Source organism: Mobula hypostoma, chromosome 4 (genome assembly GCF_963921235.1).
Source record: "Mobula hypostoma chromosome 4, sMobHyp1.1, whole genome shotgun sequence".
NCBI lineage: Eukaryota > Metazoa > Chordata > Chondrichthyes > Myliobatiformes > Myliobatidae > Mobula > Mobula hypostoma.
This window is the reverse complement of record NC_086100.1, coordinates 88,210,111-88,229,552: the sequence shown is the minus strand read 5'-3', so window position 1 is coordinate 88,229,552 and position 19,442 is coordinate 88,210,111. Positions and strand designations below refer to the sequence as shown.

At 43.2% G+C, this 19,442-nt stretch overlaps 1 protein-coding gene across 3 annotated transcripts in view; it reads right to left on the bottom strand.

Moving 5' to 3' along the window:
* Positions 1–2,035: 2,035 nt before the first annotated feature.
* Positions 2,036–19,442, bottom strand: part of gpc5b (glypican 5b) — a 648,632-nt gene continuing 631,225 nt past the window's right edge. For all 3 annotated transcript variants that reach the window (XM_063046140.1, XM_063046141.1, XM_063046142.1), the window contains one exon: positions 2,036–11,068. In XM_063046140.1, coding sequence (XP_062902210.1) covers positions 10,869–11,068 — 200 coding nt within the window. In that variant the 3' untranslated portion in view covers positions 2,036–10,868. The remainder of the gene's footprint in view (positions 11,069–19,442) is intronic.

Here is a 19,442-nt window from a genome sequence, read left to right as displayed (position 1 = left end):
GAAGGGATCTAAAAAGCGTGGATTGGGACAGGTTGTTCTCTGGCAAGGATGTGATCAGTAGGTGGGAAGCCTTCAAAGGAGAAATTTTGAGAGTGCAGGATTTGTATGTTCCTGTCAGGATTAAAGGCAAAGTGAATAGGAATAAGGAACCTTGGTTCTCAAGGGATATTGCAACTCTGATAATGAAGGAGTTGTATGACATGTATAGGAAGCAGGGAGTAAATAAGGTGGTTGAGGAGTATAAGAAGTGCAAGAAAATACTTAAGAAAGAAATCAGGAGGGCTAAAAGAAGACATGAGGTTGCCTTGGCAGTCAAAGTGAAGGATAATCCAAAGAGCTTTTACAGGTATATTAAGAGCAAAAGGATTGTAAGGGATAAAATTGGTCCTCTTGAAGATCAGAGTTGTCGGCTGTGTGCGGAACCAAAGGAAATGGGGGAGATCTTAAATAGGTTTTTTGCATCTGTATTTACTAAGGAAACTGGCATGAAGTCTATGGAATTAAGGGAAACAAGTAGTGAGATCATGGAAACTGTACAGATCAAAAAGGAGGAGGTCCTTGCTATCTTGAGGAAAATTAAAGTGGATAAATCCCCAGGACCTGACAGGGTGTTACCCCGGACCTTGAAGGAGACTAGTGTTGAAATTGCGGGGGCCCTGGCTGAAATATTTAAAATGTCGCTGTCTACAGGTGAGGTGCCGGAGGATTGGAGAGTGCCTCATGTTGTTCCATTGTTTAAAAAAGGATCGAAAAGTAATCTGGGAAATTATAGGCCGGTAAGTTTAACGTCGGTAGTAGGTAAGTTATTGGAGGGAGTACTAAGAGACAGAATCTACAAGCACTTGGATAGACAGGGACTTATTAGGGAGAGTCAACATGGCTTTGTGCGTGGTAGGTCATGTTTGACCAATCTATTGGAGTTTTTCGAGGAGGTTACCAGGAAAGTGGATGAAGGGAAGGCAGTGGATATTGTCTACATGGACTTCAGTAAGGCCTTTGACAAGGTCCCGCATGCGAGGTTAGTTAGGAAAATTCAGTCGCTAGGTATACATGGAGAGGTGGTAAATTGGATTAGACATTGGCTCGATGGAAGAAGCCAAAGAGTGGTAGTAGAGAATTGCTTCTCCGATTGGAGGCCTGTGACTAGTGGTGTGCCACAGGGATCAGTGCTGGGTCCATTGTTATTTGTCATCTATATCAATGATCTGAATGACAACGTGGTAAATTGGATCAGCAAATTTGTTGATGATACGAAGATTGGAGATGTAGTAGACAGTGAGGAAGGTTTTCAGAGCCTGCAGAAGGACTTGGACCAGCTGGAAAAATGGGCTGAAAAATGGCAGATGGAGTTTAATACAGACAAGTGTGAGGTATTGCATGTTGGAAGGACAAACCAAGGTAGAACATACAGGGTTAATGGTAAGGCACTGAGGAGTGCAGTGGAACAGAGGGATCTGGGAATACAGATACAAAATTCCCTAAAAGTGGCGTCACAGGTAGATAGGGTCGTAAAGAGAGCTTTTGGTACATTGGCCTTTATTAATCAAAGTATTGAGTATAGGAGCTGGAATGTTATGATGAGGTTGTATAAGGCATTGGTGAGGCCGAATCTGGAGTATTGTGTTCAGTTTTGGTCACCAAATTACAGGAAGGATATAAATAAGGTTGAAAGAGTGCAGAGAAGGTTTACATGGATGTTGCCAGGACTTGAGAAACTCAGTTACAGAGAAAGGTTGAATAGGTTGGGACTTTATTCCCTGGAGTGTAGAAGAATGAGGGGAGATTTGATAGAGGTATATAAAATTATAATGGGTATAGATAGAGTGAATGCAAGCAGGTTTTTTCCACTGAGGCAAGGGGAGTAAAAAACCAGAGGACATGGGTTAAGGGTGAGGGGGGAAAAGTTTAAAGGGAACGTTAGGGGGGGCTTCTTCACACAGAGAGTGGTGGGAGTATGGAATGAGCTGCCAGACGAGGTGGTAGATGTGGGTTCTTTTTTAACATTTAAGAATAAATTGGACAGATACATGGATGGGAGGTGTATGGAGGGATATGGTCCGTGTGCAGGTCAGTGGGACTAGGCAGAAAATGGTTCGGCACAGCCAAGAAGGGCCAAAAGGCCTGTTCGTGCTGAAGTTTCTATGGTTCTATGGTTCTAATAAAGAATGGGATTAATGTAGGAGTGGTATCAATGGGTAGCTGATGAGCTCAAAGGGCTTAAGGACTTATTTCCATGTTGCATCTCTCAGTCATTCTATGATACCATCCTTTGTGCAAAAAAAGTATCCTGATTTGACAGAGCACTACAGCAAGGAAATGGGCTCTTCAGCCCATCGTTTATGCTGACCCACTTACACTAATTTTATTGGATACCATATTATTCTCCCCACATTCCATTCTGCTCGAACTAGATTCTAACACCCACCAGAGACTGGGGGAAACTTTGTGGCCAATTGACCAATCAATTTGCATGTTTTTGGGTAATAGAAAGAAACCAGAGCAACTGAGTAATCCACACAGGCAAGAGGCCAGGATTGAACAAAAGTTTCCGGAGTTATGAGAGAGTGGCTCTACTCAGTATGCCATTGTGCCATCTGGAGACAGGACCAGAAACAATTAAAGTGCATTTTTACTTCCATTCATCCATTACAATAAACTACCTCACCACTGCTGTTCTTTCCTGTGGTAAGAGCATCCACATATCAGAATTTGAGGAGAGGCTCAGTTCTCTGATTTAGTTATTTGAAATAAAAACAGAAAATGCCCAAAACACTCAGGAGATCAGGTAGCATCTGTGGAGATAGAATCAGAGTTAACTTTTCAGGACTGGGATTTTTCAGAACAGATGACTTCAGGCCTGAAACATTTACCTTCCCATAGATACTGCCTGACCTGTTGAACATTCCCAATACGTCTCTATTTTTATTTCAGATTTCCAGCAGTTGCAGATTTTAATTTATTTTTATCTTGTCATCTCTTGTTCATTTCTCTGCCTTTATGTAAAACTGCCTAAGGTGCATCTGCTGAACAGCTGGTGTTGACAGAATAACTACATCCACTAATTCTGTCGAACACTTCAGAATGCCTGGGAGTGTTCTGGGGGAGGCTGCAGCTAATGTCTTGGATCAGAGGCAGTTGCCAGGCAGCAAGGGACTGGCACAATGCAGGGTCACAATTGTCAACCACAGTCAAAACTTCATCGCAGAGCGCTGACTGATGGAGTGGTGGAGTAGAACATAACAGAGGAGTAACTTTTTCCTAATGCACTGCATGCAACATCACCTTGGCAACAACACAAAAATACATTTTTATCTTTTGAATATCTTCTGTTGCCCTTGATTTTCTAACCACACTTTTGGCAAAGATTGATGAGGGGTTGAGTTCTAGGGATCTTAGGAAGCTTTCTGAACATTTGTGTGACTATTCCTCATATCACTGACACATGCACTTCCATTGTCTCTATGTTATTAGATCTCAGCTTTCTCCCCCACTGCTTTCGTTATACTTAGATATGTCTGAATCCTTACAATGTTGCAACTGAGCTTGAATCAGATAACTGCATGCTACTAATACCTAACCTTTCCATTTCTAGTCTACTGCAAATTCCTTTTAAAGATAATAAAACTAACCATCTAATCTACGTTTGTATAAACAAGATGTAAAGGATGAGGAGAAATGTATTGCATAATCTCATAGAGTCACAATCCATGGAAACAGGCCCTTCAAGCTATGTCCATGCTAACTTTTAACCCCACATTTACACTGAACTCACTTTATTTTCCCACTCTTTCATTAACTGCCCATCACCTACACCCAAGGGCAATTTTCATTGACTAATTAATTTATCAATTTGTACCCCCTGGGTGTGGGAAGAAACTGAAGGATGCCAAGAAAACCTATAGGTAGAACGTGCAGACTCCACACAAACAGCACCTGAGGTCAGTTTTGAACTGGGATTTCCAGTGCTGTGAGGCCCTGGGTCTGCTAGCTACACCATTGTGCTGCCACACTTGCTGTCTTTCGTCAGAAGAGAAACTTTATTGAATCGATGTGATATTTTGCATTTCCCTAATGATACTCAGTGGTGGAACTAAACAAATTTGGCTGCTGCGGCACAGAGTTTCTTACTCTGGATGTGCCATGTTAGAGGGAGATGAGCAGGAATTTCTTTAGCCAGCGAGGGGTGTTTCCACAGGCGGCTGTGGAGGCAAGTCACTGGGTATATTTAAGGCAGAAGTTGGTGGATTCTTGATTAGTCAGGGCATGAGGGGGTGCAGGGAGAAGGCAGGAGATTGGGGCTGAGAGGAAAATGGATCAGCCATGATGAAATGGCAGAGCAAAATTGATGGCCCAAATGGGCTAATTCTGCTCTTACATCTTATGGCCTTGAATCTGGGCTAAGTTTATTATCAATGTACTGTTCATTGGATAGGCTCAGATGCAATACTATGTGGGCTGGATTGCAATCAACATCTTGCAGATGAAAGGTTGGAATTAAACCATTGTGCCTACTGTGTAACCCAATCCGGAACTTGGTCTCTTTCTATTTACTTGCTGCTTACCGCAATGCTATACTTGTTTGGCTCCTCTGTGTATACCAGAGTTACCAGGATATCTTGTGTTCAGGCGAACAGGAGACTGGGATCAATATTATAATCTTAGCTCCAACATATACCCATGCAAAAGTTGAATTAACCCTCTGATTATGTTGTCAGTCATTTTCTATAGACCTCGCTCCTCCAGTGAAACTGATGCATATGGATTAGAAACAGTGTATAAAATAATTAATTTTATTGGCAAAATTCTTCTCTTTGTTAAAAGTATTTGAATAGACAGTTCTTTAATGCCAGGACTCATTGAAGTACAGTTGCAAAGCCAGCAAAGTTTCTGTGTAGCAGTGAAAGAGCAATGCTGTTGCTCATTTATTGAAGCGAGTGTTTCTTTTTAACGTGTTACTCTTTCTCTTCCTGTAATATGCCGCAAGTACAATTGTATCATTTAGTTTTGACAGAAATGTGTTTAAAACTGCAATATATTATAGTAAAACTGTCTTCAATTTTGGAGAGATTACCTCAGCATGTGCAGCACTGTAGCTATAGGCACACAGATGCACAGACACGCAAGAGAGACTTTTGAGATCTCAGGACAGCTCAGTTCTTTACTGCTGTTGAAGTCTTTCTGAAGAGTACTTGCTGTTGTGACAGAGGAAGCACAGTTTTCGCATAGCGAACTGCAGTGACCAAACACTTGTCTGCTTTTTAGTGACATTGGTGGAGGAATTATTGTTGGCTAAGAGGTTGGGAGTACCTCATTAACTCTTCTCTATAGGATTTTCTGTATCTACCTGAGAACGCACTGTGTTAATAGTTATTCTCTAAGAGCCAGCATTTACTGACCGTCCCTATTAGGTATGAAGGGGTTTTTATTTGTTTTCTTTAGCTAGTAAAATCTGCATGCTGAATGTATACATGGTGATGTCAGGTAGTTTGAAACTGAGTGACGTATCAGGCAACTCCCAAGGGTCGATCAGAAACTTACACTTTGCTCTGTGACCAGAATCATGTACATGCCTAACCAGGGAAAGAAAATAGCACTTTTCCCCCTTCAGATACATCAGTTTTGGGTCTGTAGGTCAATCTGATAGTTTCATTGCAACTTTAACCACTATATTTTTTGTTTCCATATTTTGATATAGAACTGGATTCTACTCCATTAACTGCCAAAGAGAAATGATGGATTTGTGCATCATACAGTATTTGTCAAGGCTTCTGACTTGTATAATTAAAACTATTATAAAAAAAAATTGAAGATGAAGTGCCGATAGAACCATGCTGATAGTGTGAGAACGAGATACAGCCAGCTGATTTATGTATTTCCAGTTCTAAGAATCTTTGTGGGCCAGAAGACAAGGTGTGGGTGAAGTTAAGGATGTTAAGACACAAGTAATCGCTCACTGAAATGTTTTGCCGACTGGTGAACAGTAAAGCGAAATGTAATAATGTTTTCACTTATACAGTTCTCCAGTCTGGTAGAGGGTCCCACTGTAATTGTTGGGTGCATCATAAAATAAAATTCAAACCATAGGAGACTTTTGGCCTGAAAAGGGTAACCTTTACAAACAGTGGAATGAAAGATCGTTAGATTTATAGAGGAAGTGTTCAGTGTTTGGGCCTAGATAGTGGAACTGAAGTAATACAAGTCATCATAAACAACATACCAGAATAGTACAAGGACAAACGCTGGAGAATGATTATGGCAACTGTTAAAACCATTTGGAGGGGGGGATGAAATATGAAGGTAGAGGAGCCAACATCAAAATTTATACCAAAAGTTTTTTCAGATATATAAAGAGTGAAAGAAAGGCAAGAATAGATACTGGACCACTGGAAAATGACCCTGGAGAGATAGTAAGGGGAGTTGGGGGGGTGGATTACGGAAATGGCGGAAAAACTGAATAAGTATTTTGCATCAGTCTTCACTATGAAAGACACTGGTAGTATGTCAGAAGTTCGAGAATGTCAAGGGGCAGAAATGAGTGCAGATGCTATTACAAAGGGGATGGTACTTGGGAAACTGAAAGGTCTGAAGGTAGATAAGTCACCTGGACCTGATGGACTGCATCCCAGGTTTTTAAAAGAGGTAGCTGAATAGATTGTGAAGGCATTAGTAGTGATCTTTCAGAAATCAGTAGATTCTGGCATGGTTCCAGGGAACTCAAAAATTGCAAATGTCCCTCCACTCATAAAGAAGGGAGGGAGGCAGAAGAAATGAAAATATAGGGCAGTTATCCTGACCTTAATGGTTGGGAAGATGTTGGAATCAATTGTTAAGGATGTGGTTTCAGGATACTTGGAGGCACATGTCAAAAATAGGTGATAAGGGATAATCTTGCCTGACAAACCTGGTGGAATTTTTTTGAAGAAATAACAAACAGGATAGACAAGGAGAATTGGTGGATGTTGCATACTTGGATTTTCAGAAAGCCTTTGACAGAAATGCCACACATAAGGCTGCTAAACAAGACAAGAACCCAGCGTATTACAGGAAAGATACTGGTATGGCTAAAGCATTGGCTAACTGGCAGGACACAAAGAGTGGGAATAAAGGGAGCCTTTTTTGATTGGCTACTGGTAACTAGTGGTGTTCCATGGGGTTTGGTAATGGACCGTTTCTTTTTACATTGTACATCAATGATTTCATAATGGAATTGATGGCTTTGTGGATGATGTGAAGATAGGTGGAGAGGCAGGTAGGTTTGAGGAAGCAGAGAAGCTGCAGGAGGTCTTAGACAGATTAGAAGAATGGGTAAAGAGAAGGTAGATAGAATACAGTATCAGGAAGTATGTGGTCATACACTTTGGCAGAAAGAATAAAAGCATAAACTACCTTTTAAAGGGGAAGAGAATTCCAAAATCCAAGTTGCAAAGGGATTTGTGTGTCATCGTGCAGGATTCCCTTAAGGTTAATTTGCAAATTGAATCAGTGGTGAGGAAGGAGAATGCAATATTAGCATTCACTTTAAGAGGACCAGAATATGAAAGCAAGGATGTAATGCTGAGGCTTTATAAGACACATTGAGTGTTGTGGACAGTTTGATCACATTGGAGAGGGTTCAGAGGAGGATCATGAATTGACTCCAGTAATGAAAGGGTTATCATATGAGCAGTGATTGAAGGCTCTGGCCCTGTACCCGCTGGAATTTATAAGAATGAGTGGGGACCTCATTGAAACCTATCGAATGTTGAAAGGCCTAGATAAAGTGGAAGAGAAGTGGATGTTTCCTTTGGTGGGGTAGGCTAAGATCAGCAGGCACAGCCTCAAAATAGAGGGACGTCCATTTATAACAGAAATAGGAAGGAATTTCATTAGCCAGAAGATGGTGAATCTGTAGAGGCCAGGTCACTGGGTGCATTTAAGGCAGAGGTTAATAGGTTCTTGATTAGTCAGGGGATGAAAGATTATGGGAAGAAGGCAGGAGAATGGAGTTGAGAGGAAATTGGATCAGCCATGACAAAATGGCGGAGTAGATTCGATGGGCCAGATGGCCCAATTCTGCTCCTCAGCCTTATGGTCTGATTGTCATCCAGGTGGATATCACAAAGGGTTGCAGCTATGGAGAAATTTGAAACCAAAGGTTAAATATCTTCAAACCAAGGCACTGGTCAACTGGGAACTACTGTTCAAGTCACTTGAATCAAAACATTGAAGCAGTTTTACAAAGAGTTTGATGACTTTCTCCTCTGTCACCTCCATCCCTTGGTCCACAGGCTGAACCACTGAAGAGAGGATGATTAAGAGCACTGTCCTCAGGTGAAGAAGGTAGTGGTTAGCCGAAGACTGTGCCTTTCTCCAGAGCGGGAGTCTCCTTCACGAAGCCTCAGATCATCTTCCAGCTACACAAACCCAAGTAAAATTTTAGAGGAGATGCAGAGTGAAGCCCCGCCCAAGGGCTTCAAAGTATTCTTGTTGAGTTCTTGATCCAAAAGCAACATCTTTTGTCAAAGTACACTGCCTAACTTTCCACCATTTCCACTGAGTGACTTAATGAAGTAAAGCCACCAACATCTGGTGAAGCATTGACAAATAACATCTGGATGTCGACAGGAGGTAGATGCAGAACAGTGATAGCACTGGAGTGACTCAGCTTTGGCTGATCTCTGATACTCACCACCTTCAGAGGGGTGGGTTTCATCATCAGGGTGATGAAGGCATCTGTTTCATTTGGAGAGGGGATGCATTTCCTTACGGAGAGATTTGGCACTTCCAGATGTGATCATAAAAAGGATACCGTTCTTACTGTTGCAGCTGGAACAAGGACAGTGGTAAGAAGATTGTAAGCAGAGGGAAGGCTTCCTGATTGTTTCAGAAACCAGCTGTTATGCACATGTGGCCCAGAAATGCAAACTCAGAAGCACACTGCTGTTCAGCAACCTCTTAAATGTAAACTCTGACTTCTAAATAATATACAATGTATAGAAGGGATAAATTAAAGGAGGAAAACAATTAGATTGAGCTTATTTTTTTATGCTCATCAGCAGATGGAATATTTTAAAAGTGCAGTCATGGCTGGAGATGAGGAAGACAATCTTCTCAATGTTGGTTGAGGGATGGCTGTTGGTTCAGAAGTTAGGGAGGAAGTGCCTCCTATTTTCCCAACAGCAGCACAGAGACCTTTTATATCTACCTTGAGGGTCGGCTGTGGCCTTTGTTAATGTCTTGTCTGAAGAGATGGTGGAGAAAGAAATCAAGCTTGTGACGCAGCTGGATGAGATAGTATGGATGCAGATGGGCAGAATGGACAGAGGAAATGCCAGCCTTGAGATGTGTGAAATGACTGTGGCAAAATGAGTAGCAACACAACTCAGCAACGTGATAACTATTGGTTATCCGGTGTCAGTTGAAGGGATAACTGTTAAGGATTATAAACAGTAAACTTCTTATGTGACAAAGAATTGGTGTCCTTTCTTAAGGACAAGTTCAGGTTACAAATAATATTACTGTTTTCTTTCAACAAAAGAGAAACATATTTTACTGAAAACGTGCAGCTATAGTTACAGCAGACCTCAAAATCTAGGTGGAGACAGCAACCGGCCTTTGAGAAATCTGATATGCAGTCATGTCAACATTGAAAACAGTTTTATAAATGTAACAGATCCTGCCCCCTTACCAAAAACATGCTAAAAGAAAGGCTTCTTTATAGTTTCTACAGGAAAGGCTGTCTCATCCATCGGTGCGACCCAGTAGCACACTGTGAGCTGCTGCTTCACAGCTCTAGAGACCTGGGTTCAATCCTGACCTCGGATGCTGTCTGCATGGAGATTGCATGTTCTTTCTGTAATGCATGAGTTTCTCTAGGATGCTCTGGTTTTCTCCCACATTCCAAAATATGTGAGCATCGGTAGGTTAATTACCCACTATAAGTTGCTCCAGGTGTGTAGGTGAAGTGGTAGAAACCGTGGGTTAGATTTTTTGGGGGTAAGTGGGGGAAACTACAATGGATGAGGGTCAGATTTGTGTAAACATGGTTGCTAGGTGGTCAGTATGGGCTCAGTGAGCCAATGGGGCTGGTTGGGTGCTGGATCTTACTATGCCTAAATTCATCAGTTTGTGACGATGCAATGGAGATTGTAGTCAAGCCTGACTTTTGTGGCAATCTGGGAGAGGAGGGTTGTCCTGCATATTCCCCTACATGCAATGATTGTGTAAGAGGCTTACTTGGATAAAGATTGATCAAGCTTAAAACTGCAACTGAATCCAGTTGCCCATATTTTTCAGCAAGACCCACCATGTAATTATCATCAGTGTCAAATTCTGGTATGACTTGCCCTGTCAGTTCCCTAACTCTGAAGCAACGAGACCAATAATGATACCCTACTCAACTATTGCATCTGGTTTGTAGGGGATCAAAGGTGTGGTTTTCCGGTCTTAAGGCTCATAACAGCACACATCATCATATGCCTGCACAGCAGAGGAGTGGCCGATAAATCTATGTAATTAAAGGAGCAAGCTGCAATGTGAGAAGGAACATCAGGCCTTAAGTAGCTATGAGTTATTCTGAGTAAACAAATGCATTACCTTAGAGAAGGATGTGCAAGGGAAAGGCTATTTGTACAGAGTTTACGCTCAAAGTGATTACATGTTTGTACTCTGGCAGATACTTTACCTCTAACTCTTTTTTTTACAAACTATGTACAGTTTTCACTTGTATTGTTCAAACAGAATCTTCTAGAACAACAGTTTGCTATAGTATATTGCAGCTTTCGACTATATTACAAGAACACAGATCCTAAAGCATCAGCTGGCCTCCAATAAGAAAAATAAGCTGCATGATGATTGTAACACTGGATAAATAAAGGCAGGCATCGCAACTATAACAACCAATGACACAGCAGCCCCAGTGTTGTGATAATGGCGATAGGTAAAGAGCTGCAGTGACTGGGGGCAGCTCCTGGTTTGCTCTGTGCTGTGGTGCTGGGCGACAAGCTTGGAGATGCCATCTTGGCTCCCCTCAGAGTGGGGGCAACAGCTGGGAAAACCTTGTTTGTTGCCCACCGGTCTTCTGGCGCATCTGAGGAGAAGAAAGAAATGAAAAGAAAGACTGTTAAGGATTGACTTGTTTAGTATGGTTGTGCTTACTTAGCATGGCAGAACAGATGGTATGCAAACTGTGGGGAAAAATTGGCAAATCTGTATCCATCATTATCATAGCAATAACAGAATATATACAAGCTGTTAATACCATATTAACTAAGAGTACTACAGCTCTAGGTCTTTACTATATGTTATGTCTGATCCACTGTATGGTAGTTTATAACCAGGCAGCAGTGACACTTGGCAAACCCTTGCTGATCCTGATGGACATCCTACAAAGTTCAGCACCCTCTGTTGAATCACAGCACAGAGAGAGCCTTAACGATACAAGAAATCACAACAAAAGAACAGGTTTCTCAAATCCTGTGCTTGTCCTGAGTGGTGTGTTTAATCACTTCAATCTATCATGGCTTAGTTCAAAATTCAGATAAGCCTCTTTAATGGTATGGATCTTCTCAATCTGCTTTGCTTTGTTCACTGCATGCTTTCCCACATGTTGTGCTTCATAAAATAAGCTTTTGTCCTCAGCAATGGCCTTCAGAGGAGTATGCAAGTCAATTGCCTTAAATCAGTGACTACAGCACTGTAGAGTAACCAGTGCTGGAACAGCGTCTGCTAATGGGATGGTCCTGATGAACACTCAAAGCAGTACAGAATATTCTTAACTACAGAATATTATTGGACACAGTGGGTTCCAAGTAACTGCAGTAGCATTATTTATAAAGAATGGGATGACCAATGATGTGTAAGGATGCTTTTACAAGTCAACAAATCAATAGCTTAGTTAAGAAAAAGAATCCCAAGAAAATATAGAGAGCAGGCAATGGAACAGAAGCTTCATAATAAGCTGATGAAATTACACAGTGAATACCAATCCAGAAATTCAAGTACACCTGCTCCAGTAAAGCTTTGGGAAAGAGCCAAACAGAAGCAGGAAAAGCTTCCAGTAAAAAGGAAACACAAAATTCGCAGAAAGGTGGGCATGTGTAGTTAGAAGAGAAGGAGCCTTTAAGTCAAAAATCCAAATTATCACAATGCAATTGAGAGAACTTTAAGGTATTAATTGGTAGCTCTTCAAAATACTGAATTCAGGATTATACAACTGTTTTATCCACAATCAAAAACTGATAGAGCAAATAACAGTCAATAACTGTGTCAATGGATGAGTTGTAAGGCAGCTATTTGACTCTTCCATAACCATCTGACTGATCAGAGATTCTGCCAAATATTTATTTCTGTGCTGATTGTTAGGAGATCCACAGATTTGGTTCCCAGCAGGATCTGACTGCACAATGAATCCCCAAACAAAAACAAGGCCAGTGCTGTCATGACACTTGGCAGAAGACAAACACGTACACATATTTACTTCTATTACGATGATTGGTGTGGATAATTGTGGAGACCAGGAATAGGAACAAGGTCCAATTCCTATTTGTCATCATCAAGCTTTTACTTAGCATTGTAATGATGCATTAGGGCACAGACTGCACTTCAGAACAACTCCACCAGTTGTAACATTTCATTCTTTCCTTCTCTCGCTTTCTTATGCCATTTCATGCAGGTGTAAGCTTGCTTATTTTAAAACTCACACTTCTATTAAAACAGCTGTTAAAAAAGTTGTAATGTTGTCAGTATAATTTCTTACCCTACAAGCTGACAAGGAATCTTGATTTATGTTTTGTTTTTCATTATGAAATGTGACAATTCAGTTCAGATTAGTAAAATGCTATTTCCGTATCAAGTTTGAACTGGAATGCAATGATGCTTTACTAAGGTTTAAGTGTTTTAGTTCAATACTTTGAATAGAAAAATACTTTTTCATTCAAAACGTTTTTAAACTCTTCCTGCTTCTGACTGCGGTTCCGTCCTACTTTTAGAAAACCACTATCATCCTGGTACCACAAAAAAACATGCTTTAATGAATACCACATAGTGGCTCTGACATCTACCAGCATGAAGTGCTTTGAAAGGCTGGTCATGGCATGCAACAACTCCTGTCTTCTAGACAACCTCAACCTGCTGCAATCTGCTTGCTGCCGAAACAGAATTGCAGTGGGCACCATCTCTCAGGCCCTATAATCGCCTGTACACATTAGGTTCAGACACCTACTTCAGACTGCTATTTGTTAACTACAGATACACCTTCAAAACTATAATTCCAGGCAAATTCATCAAAGTCAAGATCCTGGAAGTCAGTGCCTCCTGCTGGAACTAGATGCTTGACTTTCCAACCAATAGACCACTATCACTAATGATACACATCACCACTTCTGTCGTGCTTATTCTAACACTGGTGCTCCAACCCTTGTGTCCTCAGCCTCCCAATCTGCTCCCTGTACACTCATAACTGTGCGGCCAGATTCTCCTCTAACTCCACCTACAAGTTTGCAGATGTTAACACTGTAGTGAACCATATCTCAAATAACGATGAGTACAGGAAGGAGATAGTGAGCTTAGTGACATAGTGTCATGACAACAAACTTACTCTCATTGTCAACCAAAAAGATGACCAATAACTTAAGGAAGTGGAGCGGGGTGGCGCAGTGTTGACGTTGAGAGGGTAAAGAGATTCAAGTTCCTTGGAGTGAACTTCACCAATACCCTCTCGGGGTCAAACCATGTTGATGTCATGGCCAAGTAAGTTCAGCAATGCCTCTATTTCCTCAGGAGTGTAAAGAAACTTGGCACGTCCCCTGTCAACCCTTACCAATTCTTACTGAGGTTCCATGGAAAGTATTCCATCAGCATGGTTTGATACGGCAACTACTTTGCACGTGACCGCAAGAAACTGCAGAGTTGTAGAAACAGCTGAGCATCCCCTGCATGGACTCTGCCTGTACTTCCCTCTGCCTCAGTAAAGCATAACTGAAGACCCCACCTGCCCCTAACAGTCTCTCTTCTCCTCTTTCCCATCGGGCAGAGAATGGAAAAGCCTGAAAGCAAGTAACATCAAACTCAAGGATAGCTTCTTGAACAGACCTCTTTTCTGAGAAGATGGACTCTTGACCTAACAGTCTACCTTGTTATGATCTTGCACTTTATTGTTAAACTGCATTACCTTTTCTCTTTATCTTTTACACCTTATTCTGCATTGATATTGTTTTACCTTGCTCTATCTCAATACACTGAGTAATGATTTGATCTGTGTGAGCAAACTTTTCACTGTATCTTGCTAACTATGATAATAATAAACCAATACCAATAACCCTTGGATATGATAAATTGGATTTCAAGGTTGTACTAGTCCCTGCCAAGACCTGACAAATGTCTTTGGAAGGGTGCCAGTTCAGTGATCAGTGGGCGACTCTGTTGATCTGACTCCATTCTGACCTGAGAAGGAGAGAAATATTGGCATATAGTGGAGGATGCTGGTCAGATGCTGATGCAGATTTTCTGGCCTATTATCATTGTCCCTCCAAGTTATTTTCCTTTCACCCTACTTATGCTTGGATTGTTTGCAAAATTCTTGACTACGCTTGCCAGATCATCCATTCCTCTGTGGAACTATGACTAGCTAGTTGACCAAAGTACTGTAGTCAGTTCAGTTTGTTCCAACCTTGCCTCTGATGGGGGTCAGAGAATAGTAGATGGTTATGGTAAGGCCAGCTGATCTTTCCTGGTCAATATTGCTAAAAGAAACAGCCAGTAAGTACCCTTGTTGAGGTGAAACACTAATGACATGTTTGGATCAAAAGTCCATCACATATCACGGTCTTACTCATCTCCGTCCTTTTAGAGCCACTAGGTATCCAACACTCCCGTGGTAAACTATATATATATATATGTATGTATGTGTGTGTGTGTGTATATATATATATATATATATATATATATATATGTTGTAACTGGGTTAACTGTCTGGACATGCCCCTCTGCTGACTGCCCCTGTGGCTCCTCCCACTGACCCCTGAATAAAGGTGATTTCACCCTGTTCCTCCTTCTCAGTCCAGGGGCAGACACTCACCATGCTGGAAGTCATATTTTACTGCGCATAAAAGCCTTTCAGTATTTACCTTACTTCAGTCTTTTGGAGTAATTGAAGGTGCATCAATTTTATTCGCAGTAATTTTAAAGCATGGAACGCTCTCTGAGACCTGACAAGTTAGACCTCAACCCGCAAACACCTGAAGCTGGAAACACTTTCGAACTCTGGCTGGCTTGCTTCGAATCGTACCTAAAGGAAATTAAGGCGACCGACCCCGATGCAAAGCGCAGAGTTCTACTCTCCAGGGTCAGTCCACGATGATCAGAGACCAGCTGAGCTATGACGGCGCGATGAGCGCACTCAAAGGACAATACCTGCGTCCGCTGAACACCGTCTATGCGCAGCACCGATTAGCAACTCGGCACCAGCAGCCTAGGGAATCGAGTGCTGAGTTTATCCGGACACTACAGACACTTGTGCAGGACTGCGACTGCGAAAAAGCTGATCTTACCTTAAGTTTGGCGTTCAAGCTGGCCGACGCGCTGGAGGCCGCTCTGCACAACTCTGAGGCTCTCCAGGCATGTGATCTCCCCATGGCCTCGTGGGCGCCGCAGACCCCGCAACCCGCCGGCGAACCAACTTCGGCTGCTGCCAGTCGCAAGTTGGCAAAGTGCTATTTCTGCAGACTTGAGAAGCACCCCCGGAAAAGCTGCCCGGCCCGACAAGCTACCTGCTCCTGCTGCAGAAAGAAGGGCCACTTCGCCAAGGTCTGTAAGTCCAAACCGCGAGTGGGATCGAGCAGCGCCGTGTGCGAGACATGGGGGTCGCCATCTTGCCTGCCGCCATCTTCCCTACATGCTGCCTCCATGTGCGGGACATGGGGGCAGCCATCTTGGTCAGCGCCACCTCCCACTGCCTACGACTAACGGGTGCTCCCGGGGCACCCCACTGCGCTGGACCAAGACAGCGACTCAACCCTGGCCTCCATGACCCTCGACCAAAGTGCTCCCCACCAGCTCGCAAGGTCAATGATGGACATCCTGGTGGAGGTGTGCAGGATGAGCTGCCTGTCAGGCAGCACGGAGAATTTTATCCACCCGGACACGGTGCAGCATTGCGGACTCGCGATACGGCCAGTAAGTCAGAGGGTTGCCATGGCTTCACAACAGACATCCGGGGGGGTGGGTTGTGTAGCGACGCTAGTGGTGCAGGGCACAGAGTATCGAGACTTTACGTTACTGGTCATGCCTCAACTGTGTGCCCCTGTGCTATTGGGGCTCGACTTCCAGAGCCACCTGAAAAGTGTGACAATGGAGTATGATGGGCCCCTCCCACCAATTACTGTTGTAAATCCCCAGTTTTGTAGGAATACATCACATACCCCACTACTGACCACAAACACACACAAAAATGATAAAATTCTGAGGTGGAGAATCGACATCATGTACAGGCCTGGGAAGCTCAACGAGCCCTCCGATGCCCTATCCCGGGGAACGTGCGCCAACACGCAGATCGACCGGTTGTACGCCCTACATGTAGATCTTTGCCACCCGGGGGTCACCCGGCTTTTCCACTTTGTGAAAGCCTGGAACCTGCCTTACTCACTTGAAGAGATCAGGATGATGACCAGGGACTGCCAAGTCTGCACAGAGTGCAAACCGCACTTCTACCGACCCGAAAAGGCACAACTAATCAAGGCCACCCGCCCCTTTGAGCGACTGAGTGTTGACTTTAAGGGCCCCCTTCCCTCCACTGACCGCAATAAGATTTTCTTAACGTTATCGACGAGTAATCGTGGTTCCCCTTCGCCATCCCCTGCCCTGACACCACTACCACATCAGTTATAAAACCCCTGCTCAAGCTCTTCACTCTGTTCAGATACCCATGCTATATCCACAGTGACAGAGACTCCTCGTTTCTGAGTGACGAGCTGCGCCAATACCTGCTGGCTAGGGGAATTGCAACCAGTAGGACCATGAGCTACAATCCCCGGGGGAATGGACAGGTGGAGAGGGAGAATGCCACGGTGTGGAAGGCCACACTCTTAGCCCTCAGGTCAAAGGGACTGCCGGTCTCCCGCTGGCAGGAGGTCCTTCCCGAGGCACTCCACTCCATCCGCTCCCTGTTATGCACAGCCACCAATGCCACCCCTCATGAGCAGCTCTTTTCTTTTCCCAGAACGTCGACCACTGGGACCACCATACCAACTTGGCTGACGTCCCTGGGGCCAGTGCTGCTCCGGAAACATGCGAGGAGTAATAAGTACTCCCCGATGGTCGAAAGGGTTCACCTACTTCATGCGAACCTCCAGTATGCCCATGTGGTTTTACCCGATGGGTGGGAGGACACAGTCTCCATCCGCAACCTGGCGCACGCAGGAGCACTGGGCACCTACCCTGAACACTCCACGGTGACTATTAACCCTGTATCCACCGATATATATACCCACCAGACACCGCGCACTCCAAGCCCTACACAGACACCACACGATACTCCCATACCGGGTGCGACGCACACGCACGAGGGATTACCGACGCCTAACGTGCTGGCTCCTGAAGTCAGGCCGGAGCCAGCACAACCGCCATCACCGGTGCAATCACCACCAGTGCTACGTAGATCACAGCGACGGACTCCACCGCCTGATAGACTTGACCTGTAAATATACTTGTTTTAAATATTGTCAGTCACTTCACCCCGCGAGACTCTTTTTAAAAAGGAGGGGTGAATGCGGTAAACCATGTATATATATGTTGTAACTGGGTTACCTGTCTGGACACGCCCCTCTGCTGACTGCCCCTGTGGTTCCTCCCACAGACCCCTGAATAAAGGTGATTTCGCCCTGCTCCTCCTCCTCAGTCCAGGGGCAGACACTCAGCATGCTGGAAGTCATATTTTACTGCGAGTAAAAGCCTTTCAGTATTTACTCTACTTCAGTCTTTTGGAGTAATTGAAGGTGCATCTACTCCCTTCTCCTCCAACTTGAACTGGGTCAGCTTTTCAATACCAGCTTGGCACTCACTTCACCTCCAAGTTTACAAGCTATGCCTCATTGAAAATAATGTGTTGATAAGGGGTCTGTACAATGCCCTGTACAAACCCAAATGCAGTATGTAGTTTTCACAGCACTCAAATGGTTGAAATAAGTTATTCCTCAATCTCTTAACCCATCATATTGAAAGACACTTGGATAGGTACTGTACATGGATTGGAAAGGTTTAGGATATCAACTAAACACAGACAAATGACACTAGTTTGGATTAGTTGGCTGAAGTGCCTGTTTCTGTGATGTATCTATGATTCTATAATCCATTGTCTAAGCTTCTCTTCTTATCTAGCTCACTAACTCCAGTCTTACCTATCTGAACCTCGCTAGAGTATCACACAAAAAAATTACTTTACTAGCCACATATATATTCACTGTGAATTTATCTTATAAGATCTAAATCACCATAAGGTTGCTATAACATTACTGACAAAGCATTTCCAGAGAGGAATTCTACCCACCTGGAATCTTGGGCTCTGGGCCAATGAGCCCAAGCTGCCAGCATTGGACATCAGTGCTACATTTCCTTAGAAGTCTGACTTGTGCTTTGTAAGCTTTGAAAGCTGGCTGTTAAGAATAATCTTCTTTTCTGCATTTATTAGGTTAACATTTAATTCAAAATATACCCTTGAAATCTGTGTAAGATTATATTGCAGTTGCAAAATTAAATTAATTTGCAAGCTGTAATTATGCTTCATCATACCGAGGTTTGATGTGGTATCCAGTAATCGGAATTAAGAGCTGTTTTGGATGGGTTACCAAGATCCCACACTGATTTTGCTGATAGACGGATGATGTTCTGCAGGAGTTATCTGGATGCCTGAACTAACAGCAGAAAATTGAAATTCCATTAAAGGTCGTTGAAAATTTTAATTTAGTTAATTAAAAACATGGTAGCGTAGTAAAATATAGTAGTGCTGCTGCTTCACAGTATCAGAAACCTGGGTTTAATTCTGACTCCAGTGATGTTTATGTGAAGTTTGCATGTTCTCTATGTGACTTGTGTTGGTTTTCTCTGGGTACTGCAGTTTCTTCCCACGTCCCAAAGATATGAGTGGCATAGAGTGGACATACAGTATATGTTCCACAGGATTGAAGTGTCTAATACCACAGGGCATGCATCAAAGGTGAGTGGGGGTAGGTTCAAGATGGATGTGAGGAGTAAGTTTTTTGCTCAGAGTGGTGGGTGCCTGGAATGCACTGCCTGATAGGGTGGTAAAGGCAAATACATTAGAGGCTTTTAAGAGACATTTGGATAGGCACATGGAAATAAGGACGATGTAGGGATATGGACATGGTGTAGGTAGGAGGGATTAGTGTTTAGGTGTTTTTGATCTGCTTTTTAGTTGGTTCAGCAAGTAGTCTGTCCCTGTGCTGTATTGT